General features: G+C 42.9%; 2 protein-coding genes across 6 annotated transcripts in view; one reads left to right on the top strand and one right to left on the bottom strand.

Annotated features, from left to right (window-relative positions):
- Positions 1-864: 864 nt before the first annotated feature.
- On the bottom strand, positions 865-3,139 carry LOC121458656. Its single transcript, XM_041667953.1, has 3 exons — positions 2,921-3,139; positions 2,570-2,875; positions 865-978 (listed from the first exon to the last, which is right to left on the bottom strand). The coding sequence occupies exons 1-3, from the start codon at positions 3,137-3,139 to the stop codon at positions 865-867; spliced, it is 639 nt and encodes a 212-aa protein (XP_041523887.1).
- The window catches only part of LOC121459029 (peroxisomal carnitine O-octanoyltransferase-like), a 38,408-nt gene continuing 17,830 nt past the window's right edge, over positions 2,858-23,435 (top strand). Inside the window, exons 1-7 of one of the 5 annotated variants that reach the window (XM_041668518.1) lie at positions 2,858-2,949; positions 3,456-3,541; positions 6,087-6,222; positions 15,165-15,289; positions 17,723-17,904; positions 18,576-18,700; positions 22,199-22,307. In XM_041668518.1, the coding sequence (XP_041524452.1) occupies positions 6,108-6,222; positions 15,165-15,289; positions 17,723-17,904; positions 18,576-18,700; positions 22,199-22,307 (656 nt within the window). In that variant the 5' untranslated portion in view covers positions 2,858-2,949; positions 3,456-3,541; positions 6,087-6,107. Of the gene's footprint in view, positions 2,950-3,269; positions 3,542-6,086; positions 6,223-15,164; positions 15,290-17,722; positions 17,905-18,575; positions 18,701-22,198; positions 22,308-23,435 lie in introns of those variants that run through there. The other 4 variants (XM_041668516.1, XM_041668519.1, XM_041668520.1 and 1 more) reach the window with 4 other exon arrangements.

The following is a 23,435-nucleotide window of genomic DNA, read 5'->3' on the forward strand; positions in this document are numbered from 1 at the left end:
AGCAACTGAAAACATACATTCACATAAAACCTGTATGTGTGTAGTAGGATTATTCTTAAAAATAAGAGGTTGGTTGGCATGGTGGCACTTGGGAAGCAGAAATGGATGGGGCTAAAGGTTTTAAGATATCCTCAACTGCTTTGTCAGTTCACGGCAAGCCTGGGCTACACGAGACCCTACCTTAACAGAAAAGTTGGGGAGATAGTTTGGTCAAGAGAGAGCTTGACTTACAAGCATGAGGACGAGTTTGAACCCCAGAAACCAGCTAAAAAAGAGAGAGAGAGAGAAAGGTATAGTGGTACACACTTGTAACCTGGGACTGGAAAAACAAGTGGAGACAGGAAGATCACTGCTAGTGTCGCCTACATGGAGAGTTCCAGGACAGTAAGAGAGTCTATCTAAAAAGAAGAGAAAAGGGTAGACGGCACCCAAGGAACACGCTACGGTTCTTCTCCGACACTCGCACCTGCACACACATAAACACATCACAGAAAATCAAAGGAAATTAACTTTCGCCTGATGAAGGGTAAACAAAATATGGTATATTCATCAATACAATGTAGTATTATTTGACCTGTTAAAATAAAGAAATGCTGTTATAGACTAAAGCACAGATGCATCTGAGCAATGTAAGTGAAAGAATTCCAGTTCCAAAAGGTCATATAACTTATGGTTCACACCGAGTGCCTGGATCAGGTAAATCCACAGTGACAGAGAGTGCAGACTGGTTACACAGGGCTGGGAAATTGTGGGGAGGGCTGGACACTGAGTGACAGTTAATGGTATTTCTTTGGGGGAATGACAAAATGTTGTAAAAATCACTTTATAACTGTGCTAGTTTTCCCAGCTTAACACAAACTAGAGTCACCTGGGAGGAAGGACCCTCCTTTGGGGAATGGCTGCCACCAGATTGGCATGTGGATGTGTCTGCGGGCACTTTTCCTGATTGATGTGCTGTGTCTTTCTGGGCAGGTAGTCCTGAGATAAGAAAACAGGCTGAGCAAGCCGTGGGAAGCAAGCCAGTAAACAACAGCATTCTTCCATGGTCTCTGCTTCATTTGGGGCCTGGGCTTCTCTTACTCATAAACAGTCATGTGGAAGCACAAGCCAAATAAGCCCCTTCTCCTCAACTTGGTTTGTAATGAGCTAATGAAACCTCAGGTGAGCTGAGAAACTCTGGACAGGAAAGTTGACATGCTGCTAACAGCTTCAGCGGGCAAGGATCTGCAAGCACCTGATAAGATAAACATAACCTCCTTCGGTGTTTGCAACTTTGAGACCACAGGGGACAGAACAGACTTCTGGACAAGGGACAATTTGCTTCTGTACAGCTCGGTCTATTTTATTGCCAAGGATTTATTTACTTCCATGGATCTTGATCTAACAGAATTGGTCACTGTCTTACCACAGGAACAGATGGCAAATTAATACAGACTATGTAGTTGTAAATATAGTTAAATATTTATTTATATGCTTCAAAGGGGTGATTTTTGGTATGTAAATTACACCTCCATTCAGCTGTAAAAATTAAATTCTCAGTTTAGCCATAAGGAACTTGTCTGAGATGTGAAAAGGTCATCGTTAAATCAACACTTCCTCCAGGACTTGGGGGGCAGACTTTCATATAAATAAATATCATCAATGACAAACAAAGTCTGTGGCTGGTGGTAAAGTGAGCCCATATGTGAAACAGGGTGCATGTGCTCTGAGGGCCCAGTGAGACAGCACAGTTAACTTTTTGTATCTAGCATACTTTAGTTTGCTATCGGCTGTTTCTCAAAATAACCACACCTATGCAACCTCCTGTCATTAAAAATAAGAAAATATAAGCGAAGGGACTCTGGACAGCTTGAGTATCATGAGTATGGCTCTGGCAGGCCTTGCCCTTCTCCCCCACTCCTCCATTAGGTCACATTCCTAGCTAGACCCCGGGATCTACTCCCTTACTTGGCCACTTCCTCCTCCCGAGGCTGCCTACCAAGGTTCAGCTATCAAAGTATCGAAGTCCAGCAATCAAAAGCCCCCTTTGGCTCACCTAGTAAACATGCCTAATTAAAATTAAACACCTCATCATTCCCTCTGTACCTTTTAAACCTCCATTTTCCTCTATGCCACATCTGTCTCCTCTCTATTCAGACACTCCTTTGTCCCTCCAGGACAAATACCCTTGCCACATTTCCCTTCTTCCCTTCCCATCCTGCCTTGTCCCCTATATCCTCCTGTGTTTGCCTCTCATCCTCTGCCCTTAGTCTCTCTGGGGCAAATACATCTCCTTTGTGCTGAGAAGTTGGCACTGGGGGTCCTGAGCTGATACTTCTCAACTCAATAAGTATTTCTTCAACTTGCTTATTTGGGGTAAATTCAGAGTAAAAATCTACCCCACAGATTAGTACTATATATTACATTCCATTAAATTCACAAGTCTTATCAGTAAGCAAGCTATGAACCTGCAAAGGAGGCTCGCACTCGCTAGGGGGAGGGACGACTGGGCGTGAGAAGAGACCGGGACACGGCGCCCTGCAGCGGAGAGGTCGAGTGAAAAACCAGGCTGAGCCGTGGGCTTCCTTACCCTTCCGCAGGGTTGTGCCCGTGCGTGGGCGGAGCCGCCGCCATCTCTCTGGACCGCGGCCAACGTGCCGCAGAGTCCAGCAGGAAGATGCTTTAGCAGGGACTGCAGGACGCTAATCGGATTTTCTGCTCGCGTTCCTAGGGCGCAATCCGGGCCCGGAAAACCGCCGAGGGCGGGGCCAGGGCCGGGGGCGGGGCAGCGAGCCCCGGCAACCCACCCCTTCCAGCACGGGGTGGGACCCTCGAGGCTTTCCGTCCAATCGCGTTCCCCGACGTGCGCGGGGCGGGACCCTCGCGGCTTTCCGTCCTAGTTGGGCTCCTGGGCTGCGCAGGGCTGGCAGGCCGTCGTTGCCGAGGACCCTGAGAGGGGCGGAGGTGAAGGTGAGCGTGCAGCCGGCTCCCTCCGTTCCCTCCCACGGCGGCGAGCGGTCAAGGGGCAGTGGAGCTGCGCCAAGCCGAGCAGGGTGCAGTCGGGCAGCGCCTCAGAAACTCCGGTCTGGCGCGGGTGTGGCGTCCGCAGGCATCTCGCCCTTCGGGTCCGGGATATCCCCCCCCCCCCGCCCCCCGCCATTGCAACGTCCAGCTAGCGGGTCGGGGTGCTTGTTCCTTAATTTTCCCCGATTTGTCCTCATCCCCTGCGCCGAGTTGCCCTTGGGTTGGTGGGAGGAGTTTCTGAACTTTCTTGCTGCTTTTGCTTCTGTTTCAGCCTAAGTGCGGGTACCGGAAGGTGCTCTGTGCCCCTTGGGTCCATCTAATTAGATGCCTGGAACATAGCTAGCTCTGCAGCGATTTAAGCTAACAGATGACCATTCTTCTGTTTCTCCAGCTTCTTTCACTTCCTTTCCCCTCACTTTCTGGTCTTTACTTCAGCGCAATTCTTCCTACAGTCCCCAGCCTTGTTCAAGCCCCAGTGGTTTCACATCAGAATTGTTGGAGCTTCTGGCAGTCCTGAACACTTCATCTTGGTTTACTGGTATGTGACACTTTGTTTGCTTACTCTTCCTGGTTCTTGTTCCTGCTTCTTTGAGTTCACATTACCTTACTCTCAGGAAATCCACTCTAGTTAAACCCATAGTAATAGTGTTCTTAATGTTATTGTAATCCTTTAACTTAATCTATGTGGTCGAAAACTTAAGACAACTCTTAGCGAATCTGCTTTACCTGGTCCAGGGTTTAAGCAGCACAGTGGTCATAAAATTAGTATTCTCTTTCTCGGCTTTGGGGGGGTCTGTTAAGTGACAGGGAAGTGGAAAGAGAGCGGCTTGCCATATTAGTTTCCTGTTGCTACCACAACAGATGATCTCAGGCAGTTAAAAGAACAGACTGAGCTTCTGTGAAGTCTGAGTGAGTTTAGCTGTTTATCCTACACAGAATCTCAAAAGGAGAGATCAAGGCGCCTGAGTTATTCTCTGAGGTTTTAGGGTTCATTCGAGTTGGCAGAATTTAATTCCTGCTCACTTGCAGGATTGAGGATCCCATTCCTGTTAGCGCTTTTTTGCCTCTGAGTTCCTCCAGGTCGTGGATGTAGACATAGAAATGGCAGCATCTCTACCTCACGGACTCAAATAATTCGGTTAAGTCCTGACTATTTAAGCTCATTTTTTTTTTCGTAGCTGAAACCCAGTTGCAACCATAGGAGTAATGATCTTCTATCATAATGACGAGTTCTGGGAAATAGAGAGTGTAGGTAGCAGTTGAGGTCATCATAAAAATTTCTGCATACTCTAGTCCATAATATACTTGTTTCAGGATGAACTGTTTTTATGGCATGCTTTTTAGGGCATGCCAAAATAAAAAATCTGATGACAGTATGATTATACATTCAAAGGTAAAGAGATTCTATTACTTACTTGCCTAGAGTTTGGTGGGTATTAGTGGCACATACCTTTAATCCGAGCACCAGGGAGTCAGAGGCAGGCAGATCCGTGTCAATTCAGGCAAGCCTGGTCTACACTGCTAGTTTCAGGCCTGCCAGGGGTATATAGTGAGATTCTGTCTCAAAATAAGTAAATAAATAAAAAGGGCAAATTTTGAGGTCCTTTGAGATGTATTGTTAGATAATGGCACCTGCAGCCAAGTCAGCTAACCCATGTGTGAGTCCAAAGGACCCACAAGGTAGAGGAGAAGAAACTCCTGCAAGTTTCCTTTAACATGTGTGCTGTGACAGCCCACCACCACCAAATAAATGCTCCCAGTGTTTTCCAGTCACTTACCTAGCAGCAAATGGTTAAAAAGTAGCTGAGTCTATTTTTAGGACCAAGAACTACATTTCTGTTAAGTCCAAAGCGGTTTATCAATATTCAGATGGGATGTAAGGAAAACCATTAAGAAGAGGCTGAACTTTGAGGTCCTAAGGTATTAGCCAAAATAGTCTGCCTTGCCTTTGTTTCTGATACTGTTAACTTTTATAACACAAGTAGAATATTTAGCTTTGCCATTTTAAGATATGATATGAAAGGGCAGAAAGTTTTCGTTTAATATTAATTTCTTGTTTTCTTAGTTACTGTTTTATTATGGAATTTATAAATTATTCATTCAGAAATCTTATTATTTAATACCAATATACCCTAATCTTAAATGGGATTAGTTTTATTTTGACAAGAATATCACAAATCTAGAACATATTTAAGATTGGTTTGTGATACTCAAAGCCAGTCTGATTAGGTCCCATGCCATCTGCACAGTTTTAAGTTAGATCAGCTTGTCACATGAAGTCTTACAGTATGTAACATCTATGACCTACTCTTCCACACGTCTGCATTGTTTTTCAGACATAATATTTTCCTACACACCTAATCCTACCTACCCAGTAAGACTCTGGAGGTTCCCTAATGTTCTGTAATGTTGCCTTGTGGAAGGAGAGATTACAACCTAACAGATCTGCCTGGGTACCAAGGACGACCTCTCAAACCAATGACTAAATCGGAGATTTTGGTTCTCATATGCGAGCATGTTTTCTGTAGCACACTGCGCTAACTATCTGGTGTTTGATGAGGATGGCTGCTGGTCCCGCTGATGATGCTTTGGTTCCCTAGCTGTAGTGAGGAGTGGTGGGCTGCATTTTTTGGCCGCCTGGCTAGCTAATGCCCCGAAATAATTATACACAGAAACTGTATCCTTTTAAACACTGCCTGGCCCATTATATCTGGCCTCTTCTTGGGTAACTCTCATATCTTGCTTAACCCATTTCTAATAATCTGTGTAGCACCACGAGGTGGTGGCTTACCGGGAAAGATTCTGGCCTACATCCGTCTTGGGTTGGAAAATCATGGCAACTGCCTGAATCTGCTTCTTTCTCCCAGCATTCTGTTCTGTCTACTCTGCCTATCTAAGCTGCTGTCCTATCAAAGGGTCAAGGCAGTTTCTTTATTAACCAATGAAAGTAACACATAGACAGAAGACCCCCCCATATCACCTAGCATATTGAATTAATGTTAAAGTTGGTTTTCTTTGTCCGACAAGTTTACAAATACTTAAAAAGTTGAAGTTGTGACGGATGCTGTTCTTCTTTTCTTCAGTTTTTCTACTGTGATTATATCATGGAAAATCAACTGGCAAAGTCAGTTGAAGAACGGACATTTCAGTACCAGGATTCTCTCCCATCATTGCCTGTTCCTTCACTTGAGGAATCATTGAAAAAATACCTTGAATCAGGTACATTTATAAACTTCTAGTATAGATTAATATTGTTAGTGACATAGAAATGACAGAGACTGATGAGAGTCTAACTGCAGATGCCTCTAGACTCATAAAACATGCAAAGCTTTTAGAAGTTATTTTTCCACGGTGTGAAAAGCCCAATAGTATTAATAGGCATGCGGTGTAAATGTCAATCCTTTTTCTCCATCTGTGTGTACAAGTCCCACTTTGGCAAAGATCTTGAAATCTTTCTCTGCTTCTTTTGCTAGCACCATATTTGAACTAATCTTATGTTTCTTGGACCTTGTAATTCCTTCAAATGGTTGTGTAGTTTGCTGCTAATGCCTGTCCACGCATCTGTACAATCCATCATGCTCACATTTCCCCTCTGATTCTTGTCACCCATATACAAAGTCACCATTCTAAGTCAACAGCCACCTGGTTTTAGTAATTCTTTCTCTTAAGTCTCCTGGCTATTCAGGGTTGAGAGCAGTGGTTCTGAACTCTGTAATGCTGTGACCCTTTAATACAGTCTCTCATGTTGTGGTGACCCCAACCATGAAATTATTTTCATTGCTACTATATAACTGTAATTTTTCTACTGTTGTGAATCCTAGTGCAAATATCTATGTTTTCCAATGGTATTAGGTGACCCTCAAAGAGGTTGTAACCCACAGGTTGAGAACCTCTGGTTTAGTTGTTCATAAACGAGCCAGTCATTTACTTTTGGGACTTACTTGTTGTATTTCCACCTTTTTCATTTCTTAATTTTTTCCTTTGTATTCAAATTTATTTCTATACACTAGAATGAATGAACATTCTTGTATACAGTTAGACATAAAATATTGAGTCAGTTTTATTTCCTTTTAAAAACGTGCATTGTGAGCTCTCTTTTCCCCTCTTCTTCTCTCCTTTCCCCTTCTCCTTCCCCCTTCTTTTCCCCCTTCTCTTTCCCCCTTTCTTTCCCCCTCTCTTTCTCCCTCTCCTCCCCTCTCTCCTACCTCTCTCTACCCCTTCTCCTTCCCCCTCTCCTTCCTTCTCCTTCCCCTTCTCTTCCCCCTCTCCTTCCCTCCCTCTCCTTCCCTCCTTCTCCTTCCCTCCCTCTCCTTCCCTCCTTCTCCTACCCCTTTCTCTTTCCCCTTTCTACTTCCCCTTTTCCTTCCCCCCTCTCCTTCCCCTCCTCTCAATAAGGATAGACTGCCTTGAGTTTGCTCCACAGCTGTGATTCAGGACATTTCAGTTGCCAGCAACCTGGCAGCTCTCTTCCCTTCTCTCCTGTGTTCTCTCTTTCCTGTCTGCTTTCATATGTTGCTCACCCTTGTAACTGCTTGCAAAAGAGTATTTGAGAGAGCAAAAAAAAAAGAGCTAATTGTTTTTACTTGATTGTTTAGCTCTGTGTAGATTTCTGAATTGGGTGTGCTTTAAGAATTCTGAAGGCCTTGTTTGTTCCATATGGGAAATATGATGTCGTTCTGATTTTGGGACCCATCCTCCTAAAGATTATAGTACCTCCCATCCCATCATCTTCCCAAATTTATGTATTTTTTTAATATTTATTTATTTATTATGTATACAATATTCTGCCTGTGTGTATGTCTGCAGGCCAGAAGAGGGCACCAGACCTCATTACAGATGGTTGTGAGCCACCATGTGGTTGTTGGGAATTGAACTCAGGACCTTTGGAAGAGCAGGCAATGCTCTTAACCACTGAGCCATCTCTCCAGCCCGAATTTATGTATTTTTTAAAATTATTAATTTATTTAACTAATCCATTGATTCCAATTGGTGCTGCCTATATGAGTAGAGTGTCAGTCATCCAGTGGGGGCGTGGGAAGCCAACTAGATGCTACACTAAAAATAAAAATGTAACTTTCCATCCTCATCTGTCAGTTCCTCAGCTAGGGGTAAAACCTTGGGAGTCCCTGCTAAAATGAGCTCTTTTGATCTTGTGGAGGTCTTGTGCTGAGTTCATGAGTGCCAGCACCTCACAGCACTCCTTCCCAGCCTTCTGCTCTCATATGCACTCCAACCCCTCTTCTGTGACACCGCAGTCTTGGTGTCCCATCGACTGTCACACACTCGGTTACCTGTTCTTGCCCTTTAAACAGTCATGAGTCTCTGCATTACCCCTTGCATTACCCATTGCAATAAGAAGCTTCTCCTACTAAGGTTGGGAACAGCACAAATCTAGGAATATATTTAGAGAACACTTTGACAACATGGTCATTTAGGAAAATATCAGTAGGTTCTCTTTGCCAGGGCTTATGATTTCTCTTTTGATGGGTTTTAATTATATTTGCAGGATGAGGCATGGATTTTCTCCTGAAGAGCAGGCCTCAGATCCAGAAAAGAGAGTGGTTGTTGCCCCCATAAGCAGTCTTGCCTCTATTGCAGCAGTGGTTACAATGTTTTCTTAAGGTTGGTAGTGTAGCATGCAGCTCCCAGCACTGGATACACTTTGATGTCGTTTATGCACCATCAGACTCTGTAGTACCTTCCAGCAGTATGCAAGCCAGCCAGCAGTGACGGTTTTCTGGTTAGTTCATTGATTTCTCTGTGTCCAGCTACCAAAATGTGTGTGATGTCTTTAGCAATAAGGTCTTATCCTCTAGACTAGTGGTTCTCAACCTTCTGATGCCGTGACCCTTTAATAGTTCTTCATGTTGTTCTAACTCCCAACCATAAAATGATTTTCCTTGCTTCTTTATAACTGATTTTGCTGTTGTTATGAATCCTAACGTAAATATCTGATATGCAGAATATCTGATTTTGTGACCACAATGAAAGGGTTGTTCGATCCTAAAGGGGTTGCAACCCACGGGCTGAGAATGGCTGATCTAGCCACTGTGGGCAACAGAGAACAACAGCAATAGCCTGTAGTCTGTGTTGTTTTTGGTGCCTCTCTGAACAGTAACTCACAGGAAGGGAACTCATCCCTGGCTCAAGAGTTCAAAGCACCTGATACTTTTGAAAACAAAGAGAAAATGAAGGGAACAGCATTGTTTGCTAATATAGGGCACCTTTGTACAACCTGCCCCCCCCCTTTTAATGTATTTTTGATTAGGTCACAAATTAGTGAGTTTCATAAATCCTTAGTTTTGGCTAACATACCTCTCTACCTCCTTTCTCCCACCCCATCCCCATCCCCTTCTGCATCCTTTGATTCCGTGTGTACTCTATCCCCTCATACTGTGTATATTATGTAGTGTGCAAAAGCCCAGGTTCCTACATGGTCTCCTAGAGTGGTCTTCATTTTGGTTGCAGCTTCTCCTGGCCTTTTGTTCCTGTGCCCTTTACTTCATTTGAGTGACCCAGACAGGTTCCCTTTTCTCTTTCTTTTCTTTTTAAATTCCCCCTGTGGCACTTTATAACCCCAATTTACTTTCCATTCTAATTCACTCAGGTAAATTAGATTCTTTCTTACCTTATAAAAATCGCGATTCATTATTGGACTCAACAAAACAGTAAAACCCTGCAACCATCCCAACAATTCTGTTTTATTATTATTTTTAAAAAAATACTAATCCAAATTCCCACTCCCTCCCCTTCTGCCATTCCCTCCACATACCCTCTCATACCAACCCCCTCCAATCCTAAGAGAGGGTAAGGCACCCTGCCCTGTAAAAAGTCCAAGGCCCTCCCCACTACATCTAGGCTGAGCAAGGTATACATCCCCAAAATAGGAGAATAGGATTCCAAAAAGCCAGTACATGCAGTAGAGACAAATTCCAGTGTCACTGCCAGTGGCCCCCAGTCTGCCCCAGCCATGCAACTGTCAACCACATTCAGAGGGACTAGTTTGGTCCTATGCTTGTTCCTTCCCAGTCCAGCTGGAGTTGGTGAGCTCCCTTAGCTCAGGTAGACTGTTTCAGTGGGTGAACCCCTCATGGTCTTGACCTCTTTGCTCATATTCTCATTCCTCCCACTCTTCAACTGGACCTTGGGAGCTCAGTCCAGTGCTCTGATGTGGGTCATTGCCTCTGTTCCCATCTGTTGTTGGATGGAGGTTCTATGGTGATATTTAAGATAATCATCAGTCTGATTACAGGGCAAGGCCAGTTCAGGAACCCTTTCCACTATTGCTTAGAGTCTTAGCTGGGGTCGTCCTTGTAGATTCCTGAACATTTTTCTAGAGCCATGTTTCTTGCTAACCCCATAATGGCTCCCTCAATCAAGATATCACTTTCCTTGCTCTCATATCTGTCCTTCCTACATCTCTGCTATCCCATTCCCTCAAGTTCTCCTCAACCCTTCTCTTCTCTCTTTCCTTCTCCTCCTGCCCTCATGCTCCCAATTTTGTCAGGCGATCTTGTCTGTTTCCAATTTCTAGGTGGGTCTATATTTGTTTTTCTTTGGGTTCACCTATTACTTAGCTTCTATAGGATCATGAACTATAGGCTCAATGTCCTTTGTTTATGGCTAGTATCCACTTATGAGTGAGTACATACCATATTCATCTTTTTGGGTCTGGGTTACCTCAGTCAGGATAGTGTTTTCTAATTCCATCCATTTGCGTGTAAAATTCAAAATGTCATTGTTTTTTACCGCTGAGTAGTACTCTAATATGTAAATGTGCCACACTTTCTTTATTCATTCTTTGGTTGAGGGACATCTAGGTTGTTTCCAGGTTCTGGCTATTACAAATAATACTACTATGAACATAGTTGAACAAATGCTTTTGTAGTATGATTGGGCATCTCTTGGGTATATTCCCAAGAGTGGTATTGGTGGATCCTGAGGGAGGTTAGTTCCCAGTTTTCTGAGAAACCACCACACTGATTTTTAAACTGGTTGCACAAGTTTGCATTCCCACCAGCAATGGATGAGTGTTCCCCTTACTCCACATCCTCTCCAGCATAAGCTATCATTAGTGTTTTTGATCTTAGCCATTCTGACAGATATCAGATGGTATCTCAGAGTTGTTTTGATTTGCATTTCCCTGATAGCTAAGGAAGTTGAACATGTCCTTAAGTATCTTTTGGCCATTTGACCCCCAAAACTCTACCAGAGAACTCCTACAGCTGATAAATACCTTCAGTGAAGTGGCAGGATACAAGGTCAACTCCAAAAAACCAGTAGCCCTCCTATACACAAAGGATAAAGATGCTGAGAGGGAAATCAGAGAAACATCACCTTTCACAGTAGCCACAAAGAACATAAAATATCTTGGGGTTACACTAACCAAGGAAGTGAAAGATCTATTTGACAAGAACTTTTAAGTCTTTGAAGAAAGAAATTGAAGAATATACCAGAAAATGGAAAGATCTTCCATGCTCTTGGATAGGAAGGATCAACATAGTAAAAATGGCAATCCTACCAAAAGCATTCTATAGATTTAATGAAATCCCCATCAAAATCCCAACACAGTTCTTCACAGACTTTGAAAGAACAATAATCAACTTCATATGGGAAACCGAAAAGCCCAGGTTAGCCAAAACAAGCCTATACAATAGAGGAACTTCTGAAGGCATTACCATCCATACCAACAATTCTTTTTTTAAAAAAAATATTTATTTATTTATTATGTATACAATATTCTGTCTGTGTGCATGCCTGCAGGCCAGAAGAGGGCACCAGACCTCATTACAGATGGTTGTGAGCCACCATGTGGTTGCTGGGAATTGAACTCAGGACCTTTGGAAGAGCAGGCAATGCTCTTAACCTCTGAGCCATCTCTCCAGCCCCATACCAACAATTGTTAACTGCAATAAACTTTCTTCCCTACCATACCTAGGAGCAGTCATGTCCTTCCCTTTTCAATTTCTTTTGTCATCCATGAGCCAGTACTTCATGTCATTCCCATGTTGTCTGGGTTAGTTGCCAGATCAGAGGCTGTCATGGAGAATGAGTGCCACCCGCATGTATTTTTTTCTCGTTGTCATTCTTCCCTTCTGTGCAGTTCTTTCCTGGGGACAGGTAGTCTCAGCTGTGCGTATTATCTATCGCCTAGAGCCGGGGTAATCAGTCGCTCCCACAGCAGGGAGACACAGCCTTCCCTGCAAGGAGACTCCGGTGTCAGACTTGCTGTGCAGCTCCTCTCCTGTCAGCTTGATTTAGTCCACGTTTCCTTCCCATTGCAGCTGGGCCCTAAGCCGCCTTTCTTTACCTCTGTTGTGTCTGTCTGAGCATCAAATGTGTTAACTTTTCCAAGGAGACAAAAGCAACTGTTCATTAACCCTAGATAAGGCACCAACAACAGACCAAAAGAATAATTCCGCTGGAGTCCAGTTTGGTAAACCAAGGAGTTTATTAGGCTTGTTTACAAGAGTATGGGTGACTTCAAAACAGTCAAGTCATTGAGAACTCCTACCTCCTCCTGCAAGCCGGAGAGCTGGACTCTCTGCCTTCAGTAAACCCTCTACTGTCTAAATACTCCAGCATTTCCTTCTGAGATCACATGGGAGCCCAGTGACCCTATGAAGGCAGGAGGGCCACAGACAAAATTCTGTGAAGGTTTCGTGAATGTAGACTCAGTGCTATGATTAAGATGGTATGGCCATGTTGATGTTATACCCCGAGGATGGGTCTCCACTACACCTGCCCATCCTTGGGCATTCACATTTGTGATTGAGATTCTGAAAATCTCACTGGGAATGGTTTGGACTTGGTAACTAGTGGATCTTACTGTTGAGTGTAGGGCAGAGACCTAGTAATTTCATTAGCACACACCTGAATTCCACCACTCTTTTCCTGAACTGATCAGTTTGGGACGGGGAGAAAGCTGAGCATATAACTGAACTTTTTAAAAATTTAAGTTAAATTCAAGCTGTTACCTTGAAACAAAAATATATACGTATTAGCTGGGTACTATGTAATTTCAATATATGTATATTATATAATGTAGGTCAAACATCTGTCTCTTCAAATATTATTTCATCATGTTGAAAACATTCAAAATCTTGCTTCCCGAGATACTCAGTATGTAACTACTGTCCGTAGCAGGATTCCAGACCTTCTCATTTCTCTCTCATTTTGCTCCCCCATCAACCTTCTACATCCTTCTCGCACTTCCCTCCCCATGTATCAGTGTTGCCGAAGGTGCTGGCTTCTGTTGTCGGCTTGGTTACTGAGCGTTTCTAGTTGTATCTGTGTTGTAGTGTCGGTATTTCATTCTTTCTTTAAATGGCGAATGAATAGCTTTTCCATGTATACGTAGTATAATTTCTTTCTATTCATCAGTTGACAGATACTTAAGTATTTCCATTTCCTGAATTTTGTGAATAATACCTCAAAATAAGATCTATAATACCTTATTTTTAGTATGGACCAAAATCCAGGTTTTTGTTTTTATCTGATTCATGTTTCAACTTGATTTTCCCTAGCACTGGGCAAACCTTGTGTGGGTGGGACGGCTGTCTCTCCTGGTTTGGGGAAGACATCGTGGCAAACCTTGTGTGGGTGGGACGGCTGTCTCTCCTGGTTTGGGGGAGACATCGTGGCAAACCTTGTGTGGGTGGGGTGGGATGGCTGTCTCTCCTGGTTTGGGGGAGACATCGTGGCAGTCTCATTTCACCCTTTGTTTTTCCTTTTTAGGGGACCTTGTGCCTTAAATCTTGAATCTTGGGTTCTGCCACCAGAATTGGCTTATTTATGGACTTACATTTACCCCACTTGTATTTTCTGTAACCTTTTATTCCTCAGGCCTTAGATATTTTCTCTGTTTCACAAAGCCAGTCATCTCTTTCCAGTTTATTCTTGTTTGTTTGGTTTGGTTTTTTGACAGTGTCCCAGTTTATTGCCCAGGTTGGCCTGAGCTCCTCCAGCCTCTGCTCCCCAGTGGTTGGAACACTACAGGTTTGCCACCTTGTCTGGCTCATCGTGTTTCCTGGGTTTCTGAAATGTCTGCCCACCAACCCCTGGTCTGTCTGTCTGCCTCCCTGTCTCCTTTGTCAATTTCATTCCCTTTTATTACTTAGTTTAGATTTTTTAAATGTATTTTATGTATCTTTCTGCAAACCAGATTCTGTTAAATGGTTGTGAGCAGCCATATGGGTGAGGAAATCAATTCAGGACCCCTGGTTGAGTCAGTGAGCTCGACCACTGAGCCGTCTCCTGCCCTGTATTCCTCCTGAGATACCTTTACTGTCATTTTACTGGGTTTCTAGAGGGAGTGGAGATAAATAGGAACTGGAACAGGTGTGTGTGTGTGTGTGTGTGTGTGTGTGTGTGTGTGTGTAAATGTATGCTGTTATGCTGTTCTTTTTTTTTATTATTGGTTTTTTGGGGGTGGGAAATAGTGTGCACTTGCTTGCTTCTGCTTCATATTTTATGTTTGTTTTTAACATGGGTTTTTGCTAAAAAAAAAAAGGTATACTTTCTCCTCCTCTTTTAAGTCTACCTTCTTCTGGGAACACTAACCTTTTTGAAATTCACAGATTATTGCCTTCTAGAGTACTCACATTTTCTCTCTGAACACTATTTTTATATAGGACTTTACATTGTGCTCGATAGATTTTTTAAAGAAGCAAAAAAACTTATTAGTTTCTAATATACTTTAATTTTTAAAACAATTGATTTTCATGGACTAGGAAATTTGGATGGTCTTCGTATTTCCCTTTTTCTTTTCTTCCTCCCTTTTTTCCCCTTAGTAGAAAACTGTTTTTTTGGCTCTCAGGTACCCTAAATATATTTTACATTGCCTATGTAAGAGTCATGGTTCTAATTTAAACAGCAGAGGTAAAGGCTTTAATTTCTCTTACCTGTGGTTCAGTCGGGCTTACCTTCAACTGCATAATAGCTATGTGGCAGCTTGCCCCCTTTACTGTCATCAGGAGTACTTTGGTGATAATATCAGATATTGTGACTCCATTCTACAATATCTACTGTTTTATTTCTGCATTTGCACTGCATTTTTCATGCTGTAGACTAAAACCTTACAGTATGCTAGTGATGTTTAGAGTTGTATAAAAATGAGTGAGGTGATATGGGAACAATTATAATTAATCACTTTTTTATAGTAAAGCCGTTTGCGAATGAAGACGAATATAAGAAAACTGAAGAAATAGTTCGAACGTTTCAAAATGGAGTTGGTGAGAAATTGCATCAGAAACTACTTGAAAGGGCTAAAGGAAAAAGAAACTGGGTATTTATTTTATTTATATACTTATAATTGGAAACATGATATTTAAAAAATTTAAAATGTATATAACTTTCCTGTTTAAATTATTGCATAAAATGCTTGGAGTCATTGTCATTATGGTCACAAAAGAATGATATATGTCATTGGAGAGCATTTATTTTATAAGTGAGCTTTTGTCTTACCTGAGAATGTATTAAAATGCAGGTTTCCGGGAATCAGTAATTTTTGACTCAGTAAGTCCAAATGAGACCCAGAAACCTTTATTTTAATTCCTCTGTGTGGTATATGTTGGCCAATATTCGTCATAGAGTCCAGAGTTATACATGCTGGGCAAGCTCTTTACTACTGAGCCATACTCTTGCCCATCCGTGTGGTTCTGAAGCAGGTGGATTTAAACAGCAGGTGATGGAGAAGTGGGAACCAGTTGGACATATTCTGAAGTTCCGACTTCTGCAGGAGAAGCTGCTGTGGTCACCAGGTCTCCATTAGCCAGCAGCTTCCTGTTGTGTGGAGCAGCGGGCTGCGTTCCTGCCACCCTGGCTCCCGGCCACAGGCTACCTTTATACCCGAAATAATTACACGGAAACTGTATTCTTTTAAACACTGATTGGCCCATTAGCTCTAGCCTCTTACTGGCTAATTCTCACATCTTGCTTTAACCCATATTTAATAATCTGTGTAGCACCACGAGGTGTGGCTTACCAGGAAAGATCTTTTATTATTATTATTATTATTATTATTATTATTATTTTTATTGAGAAAATGAAAAAAAAAGTTTCCCCAACCTCCCAGCCTCCCATTTCCCTCCCCCTCCTCCCACCTTTCTCCCCCTCCCTCCACTCCTCTCCCCCTTCCTCTCCAGTCCAAAGAGCAGTCAGGGTTCCCTGCCCTGTGGAAAGTCCAAGGTCCTCCCCCCTCCGTCCATGTCTAGGAAGGTGAACATCCAAACTGGCTAGGCTCCCACAAAGCCAGAACATGAAGTAGGATCAAAACCCAGTGCCATTGTCCTTGGCTTCTCATCAGCCCTCATTGTTCGCCATGTTCAGAGAGTCCAGTTTTATCCCATGTTTTTTCAGTCATAGTCCAGCTGGTCTTGGTGAGCTCCCAATAGATCAGCCCCACTGTCTCAGTGGGTGGGTGCACCCCTCGTGGTCCTGACTTCCTTGCTCATCTTTTCCCTCCTTCTGCTCCTCATTGGGACCTTGGGAGCTCAGTCCAGTGCTCCAGTGTGGGTCTCTGTCTCTATCTCCATCCATCACCAGATGAAGGTTCTATGGTGATATGCAAGATATTCGTCAGTATTGCTATAGGATAGGGTCGTTTCAGGTTCCCTATCCTCATCTGCCCAAGGAACTAACTGGGGACATCGCCTTGGGCTCCTGGGAGCCACTCTAGGTTCAAGTCTCTTGCCAGCCCTAAGGTGGCTCCCTTAACTAAGAATTATGCTTCCGTGCTCCCCTATCCAGCCTTACCAGGAAAGATCTTAACCTGCGTCTGTGTCGGGTGGGAGAATCATGGTGACTGACTGACTCAGCTTCTTTCTCCCAGCATTCTGTTTGGTCTACTCCGTCTATCTAAGCTGCTGTCCTATCAAAGGCCAAGCAGTTTCTTTATTAATTAACCAATGAAAGCAACAGACAGATGACCCACCTCCATCAGCTTCCATCTCTGATTCAGCTCAACCACTTTTCAGAATGTGAGTTAGGGGGTGACTTTTCCTAATTAAAAAGCATTGCCTTAGCTGGAAACTAATGATGGTAACTTACAATTTTAAAAGAAAAGTGTCTGGTTTTTATATAAGGCATTTATCCTTTTGATGAAAAATAATTCCTACTTACAGATTCCTTTGTTCTCAATGTTGAGTCGGGCGATTTTAACTAAAATGGGGAAAAGGTAAAGAAGATGTCGCTCTGCTTGTATTCATTTTACTCTGGTCTCTTTCTGGGTTAGTAGCTACAGTTTGTACCATCATTTTAAAAAAGCAAAAACCTCCAGGTAAACTGGTAAGATCTGGTATCTCTTTACTCGGGTAAGAAATCCAGTTATGTGCTGTGAAGGGGACACAGAAAAGGACTGTCAGAGAAAAGTCTGAGTTCGTTTGAAGCACACCGAAGGGTCTTGCACTTCTAACTGGAATTTCAGTTTCTCTTCGGCAAAGAGCATTATAAATGGCTGTTATCGTTAAGCGAGGTTTCAGGGAATGTCTTTTATACTCTAGGAGTTGCCTAAGTACCTTGTTGATAGTGTAGTTAAACCAACTCATATTTAGTAGTTTACAGCTCCAAAAGTGAGAGGATAGAAAGGAAGGGAGGTCAATACAGTGGGTCTTTCACTGTCTGTAGTGACGTAAAATAAAAGGAGCAAGTATTGTATGCTTCCTTTACTGGCTAGCACTTACATATTCTATTTTGAAGAACCAATGTTCTTGTTTTTTAGCTGGAAGAGTGGTGGCTCAATGTCGCCTACCTGGATGTGCGTATGCCATCCCAGCTGAACGTGAACTTTGTGGGCCCTTGTCCTCATTTTGAACACTACTGGCCTGCGAAGGAAGGCACACAGTTAGAAAGAGGAAGTATAATTCTTTGGCATAACTTGAACTACTGGCAGCTGCTAAGAAGGTAAGAATGTAAGGGCCCTAACGCGGGCTGAGCCATGAACATAAGGGCTCTGGACACGGGCTGAGCCGTGAAGGTGAGGGCCCTAAGGACCCTGGCACGGGCTGAGCTGTTGTGGGAGCTGCGGGTTGCGTTCCTGCCTCCCAGCTCCTGGCTGCCAGCTAGCTTATGCCCCAAAATAACAACACACAAACTGTATTCATTTAAACACTGCTTGGCCCACTAGCTCTAGCCTCTTACGGGCTAATTCTCATATTTTGCCTAACCCATTTTTAGTAATCTGTGTAGTACCAGTCTTACCAGGAAAGATTCAGCATGTCTGACCTGGTGGCTGGCTGTATCGCGTCTGCTCGGGAGAGGGGAGCATGGCCTCTGAGCTCACTTCCTTTTCTTCCCAGCATTCTGTTTTGTTTACTCCGCCTATCTAAATTTTAACCTATCAGGGCCAAGGCAGTTTCTTTATTTAACCAATGACCTTCCTCTACCACTGACCTGTGAAGGTGAGGGCACTAAGAACCCTGGCATGGGCTGAGCTTAGGTTTGCCCATTGTGGGAAATAAGAAAATGGTATCTACCCAGCTCAGTTATTCAGTGGAAGAATGATACAGTTGAGATAGCCTGATAGTGAGTTTTAACAATGACTTTTTTTTTTAATCAAAATACTTTTTTAATAGAGAAAAATTGCCTGCACATAAATCTGGGAATACTCCTCTAGACATGAACCAATTCCGGATGTTGTTTTCCACCTGCAAGGTTCCGGGAATCACTAGAGATTCGATTATGAATTATTTTAGAACTGGTAAGTAAACACAGAGACCATAGATAATTTTTTTGAAAAGTCTTGAGATTTGGGGAGTTTTGCTATGATTTCTAATATACTATTTGAAATAATTGGGGTTTTATAATATTTATCAGAAAGTTTCTGTGAAACTATCTTTCTTCCATTGCTAGCTCAGTAATATTCTTGATGACTTTAGCTTCTAGTTCTATGTTATCCCCTCATTTCCCTTAAATTTTATTCCTTAGTAAAACCTTTCTCCTGCAGACATGGCCCAGTTCCTGTCAGCTCTTAACCTAACCCTTTACACTAACCCCACATGCTGCAGTTTCTGTATCACTTGGATCACCGTGAGCACCCATATCCGTCAGTACCCCACCTTGGCTGTTTTTGCCTCCACATTGTGATGTACAGTCCATGACCTTACTGTTCTGCACAGCTATGTTCTTCCCTCTCATGGGGGCCATAACATAATGGTCAGTTTATTCTTTCTTGCCTGTTTCTTGCCTTTCTGCCTTATTCTCAACTAGTGAACTGTTTTCTTATTCATCACAAATACAGAAAAATTGCTCTTTAACCTGAGGTTGACCAGCAGCTATAAGAAGAATAATCTAGAGATGCCACATCCCGGTCCTCTGCAAGGAGGTTAGGGTTGTCAGTTGCCCTGGAGATGAGGTTATGCTGAACTAATCACAAGTCTGAGAATCGTATGGGTTCTTAGAGAAAAACAGAGATGGCAGCACAGACAGATTGTGATCTCCCCTTGATGGCTTTGAAGATGGAGAAGGGGACTCCTGAGCTGAGGAAGGGATAGCATCTGTAGAGCCTCTGGAAGGAACACAGCGGCACCTTCATTTCGCATAGAGAAACATGCTTCCGATTCATCCTGCAAACCCTAAATCATAACGGTGTGTTGTTTCAAGTCCCTTGGTAATTCTTGGTCGTATATTATAGCGCATTTGTACACTTCGCACTCCTTTTTGGAAAGTAGATGAAGAAAAAGCTGTGGTACAGCCTCGTCAGCACCTGTGAGGCCCCAGCACAGCACAGAGAACCACTGACAAAACCAACTTGTCTGATCCTCAGGATGCTACTAATGGTGTGAGATCCCCTTCCTCGTGTTCGTTCATTATCCTCTCTTTCTCCTCTGCATTTCCAGTTTTCTTGCTTTGGTAGGTTGCTCCAATCTGTGTTACCTCTCATACTAAAAGGAAAGTTTAGCTCTCCCCTCTAATCCTCAGGCAAGCTTTGCTGGAGCACAAACAGGACATTGCTGCTACCTGTTTACTATGTAAAACCACCTGCTGGCTTCCTTTCCACCGTGCTTAACACTGAAGCCCTGAGAGTCACAGCCCATCTGGCCTCAGCCTCACCTCTGCTCAAGGTTCCCTGGGCTTTTTGTATTAAGCAAACCAGTTCAGTTTTGTCTTAATATCTTTATACTTCCTGATCCTTCTGTCTGTACTATGCACAACTTCCATGGTTCATTTTCCCATTTCATTCAAATCTCTTTTCACGTGTCCTGAGAAGTTAGTTTTGGAGGACCACACTCCTGGCACACATTCTTCCAACTATTTATTTATTAAATGGGTGTTTTGAATATGATGCAAGTTGGGATCTTGGCAGGTGAGGGCTGTGGGCAGGAGACAGATACACTATGCAGGCAGAGTTTATTGAGAGAAGGGTAAGGGGAGGGGGAGAGAAAGGGAGAAAGAGATAGGCAAAGACCTGCTTGCCTCTTCAGAGAGTGAGAGTAGGCAGGGCTTGTCTCTTAAAGGGACCTTTGCACCTGCAACAGTCAGGGTACTTCTTGCCATGCACAGAGGCAGAGGGTTGACCCACTGTGCCAGGTGTGCCTGAATGCTAACACTTGGTATCAGAAGTGGATATGCGGTTTATTTTCTTTTTCTTGTCAAGCTATGAATTTTGGAAAGGATTTCAGTAGTTGCTGGTAATAAAGGGTATTTCTGGTAACCATGAAAGGATGGGGTGATGTCTGAAGGGGTCAGAGAAGAAATGACTTGGAAATAACCCGAGGAGCAAAAATATTTATCTCCTTGATACTGAGGAAGTTGGGTATAAGAGAAAGTAACGACGTTACCAAAAGATGGTCTCTCCTAACAGTGGATAAATACAAGAAATCATGTAAAAGCAGTGAATTCTGAATCCCAAGCAGTTACCTTTGTTCCAGTGGTACCGTGTGTCTTTACTCCCTTTCACTTTCCTGTCTTAGAGACAAGGACAGACGTAGACGAGGACATACGTCATCTTCCCCTGACACTCAGGAACATAATGATTTTTTTCTACTGAAAACTTTTCTCGGGGTCCTGCCTGACTAATTCGTCTATACTGGGAAGAGGGTTGAGGATTAAGAAAGAAATAGACAAGAGATGACAGATAGAATTGGGGGGCATCCAGTGAATCCTCCCAGATTTGTTTCTTATAGCCCGTACACCCCAATTCAAAAGGAGGGGAAGCAAAAGGCTTCTTTACCATGATACAAAGAACAAATAAATGTAATTACCTCCTTACATCTCAAAACATGAAGTAACCACACCTTAGAGCAAAATACCCTTTTCTAGGCGAAACATCCTGTAGCCACACTGAGGTCAAAACATCCTGTCATGGAACCTTGAAGGAGCAAGAATGGGTCTGAACTCTGACCTTTAGTCAAGGTAGAATGGATTCACTCCTGAGGGCTCACTGAGGAATCCTTGCTAGAGAGTGCTGCAGTTAAACTGTCCCCCATTCAAGTGCTGAACCCCTGCCAGTGCTCCACCCTCCTTCACTTTGCAGTGAGGGGAGGGATTTACATGGTTCAGACTGGAATAGCTGTAGTCAGAAATTAAATCATCTGATGAGAAACTAACATTGGAATAATCTCAATGAGAAACTTCCTCAAGTGTCCATCCCTTTCCATTCCCATTCCTGTCTCTTAAGGAAAACTTAAAAGTTCTTATAGCACAAATACTCGGAACTCAAGGATTTCAAGATTCACATGGATAACTTTCAAGAGTATGTGTTTATGTCATAGAATCTGGAGTTCTGTTAACTGGTGATTTCTTCCTTGTGGCTATAGGGAGCATACTTGGTTTTGGGCACAGTAGACTTTAAGTATAGCCTTGAAGCTTTTCATAAATTGTGTTTTTTATCAAATAATTATAAACCTAAAAGTTGTATATTGATCATTTTAGTGATCTATCATATATTGTTAACGAGTGTCTACATTATAAAGTCAAGTTAAACTTGCCTGTCTCTTAAAACATCTGTCATTTCCTTAGCAAATCATAGTCTTTTCTCTTAGCGTTTGGAAATTTACTCTTGTCTGAGCATAGCTTCATGTTATTAAAGATTCTCCTCATCTTCCCTCCTCCATGAGAACTTTGTCCAAGTAATATATTTTATACCACACACATGCACGCGCGCACACACACACACACACACACATATTAAAAGAATTATATTCTGTTGGTTGAACGCAGCTTTATTGAGTCTTATGTTTTCTGTGTCTTTTTCCAGAGAGTGAAGGGCATTGTCCATCCCACATTGCTGTGCTGTGTCGTGGCCGAGCTTTTGTATTTGATGTATTGCATGAAGGGACTTTGATCACCCCACCAGAGCTTCTCAGGTTTTTAAACTACATTTTAAATGAATTATACATTTTGCATTTTAATTACTTAATTTTGTTCTTTGACAATTTTATACACACATAGAATGTATTCCTATTATTTTCCCCTTCCTTTTACTTCTCTCCTTGCCTCCCTGTCAGCTCTCCTTTTCCGTACAGCTCTCTTTCATATCCATGGCTTTTTGTTTTGTTGACGCAGTGAGTTTGACCGGGGCTGTCTGGGCTCAGCAGTGGGTACACAAGTGAAGGCCACAGTTCCCTTCTCTGAGACTCTGTCAGAAGTCAGCTGTCTTCATGACTTACCGTTCTGTTGCTGTAAAGAGACACCATGTTTTTAGCTAAGGATCTTACTTGGTTCTGGTTGGTAACTGTCTTGGTTAGGGTTTCTGTGCTATAATAAAACAATACAAGCAAAAGCAATTCTGGGGAAAGGAGTTTATTTCAGCTGGTATGTCCTGATCATAGTCCTTTATGAAGGGTACTCAAGGCAGGAGCCTGGAGGCAGGAACTGATGCAGAGGCCATGGAGGAGCCCTGCTTACTGGCTTGCTCCTCGTGGCTTCCTCAGCCTGTTCTTATAGGACCCAGGACCACCTGATAAGGAGTGGCACCAGCCACAGTGGGTCTCCCATATCCATCACTGATTAAGAAAATGCACCACCGGCCAGTCTGGGTGGGGCATTTTCTGAGTTGCAGCTCCTTCCTCTCAAATGACTCTAACTGTGTTGAGTTGAACTAAAACTGTCCAGCACAGCTAACAAGAGGAACAGCAGGAGACTATACTGTTTGGTGTCAAGGGATGCTTTCTGGGGCTCCCTGGACAACAGCTCCTATGGAAGTACCCCACACCTCTCACTGCGACTTTTAGTCAGTGACCTGTTGCTTCTAAAACCAGCATTATGTAGCCTGTGGGATATCTTCCTTCAAGTTCATTTTTATGTTTTAATTTGGTTAGAAGATAGTAGGGTTCTATGGCTTTTTCATACCTGCTTTTAAAAATAGCTTTGTTATTTTTTTTTAATTAAGATACAATTATGTCATTTTCCCTTTTCTCTCTCCACCCCTTCCCAGGTGGACAATACTTCTGCTTTGCTCTTTTTCAATGACCTCTGTTTCTTAAATTGTTCAC

This window comes from Microtus oregoni, unplaced genomic scaffold (assembly GCF_018167655.1).
Source record: "Microtus oregoni isolate MIOR12 unplaced genomic scaffold, Mior012 000018F_ref0000195, whole genome shotgun sequence".
Lineage (NCBI taxonomy): Eukaryota > Metazoa > Chordata > Mammalia > Rodentia > Cricetidae > Microtus > Microtus oregoni.

Bases quoted from the DNA above. Each gene is read 5' to 3' on its own strand.
- LOC121458656 (XM_041667953.1), bottom strand. From the start codon at position 3,139: ATGGCGGGGGGCGGGGGGGGGGGGATATCCCGGACCCGAAGGGCGAGA. The intron at 2,876-2,920 runs GCAACGACGGCC...GAGCCCAACTAG, and splicing joins CGCCCCTCTCAGGGTCCTCG to GACGGAAAGCCGCGAGGGTC. The intron at 979-2,569 runs GTAAGGAAGCCC...TTCTTATCTCAG, and splicing joins GGGCACAACCCTGCGGAAGG to GACTACCTGCCCAGAAAGAC.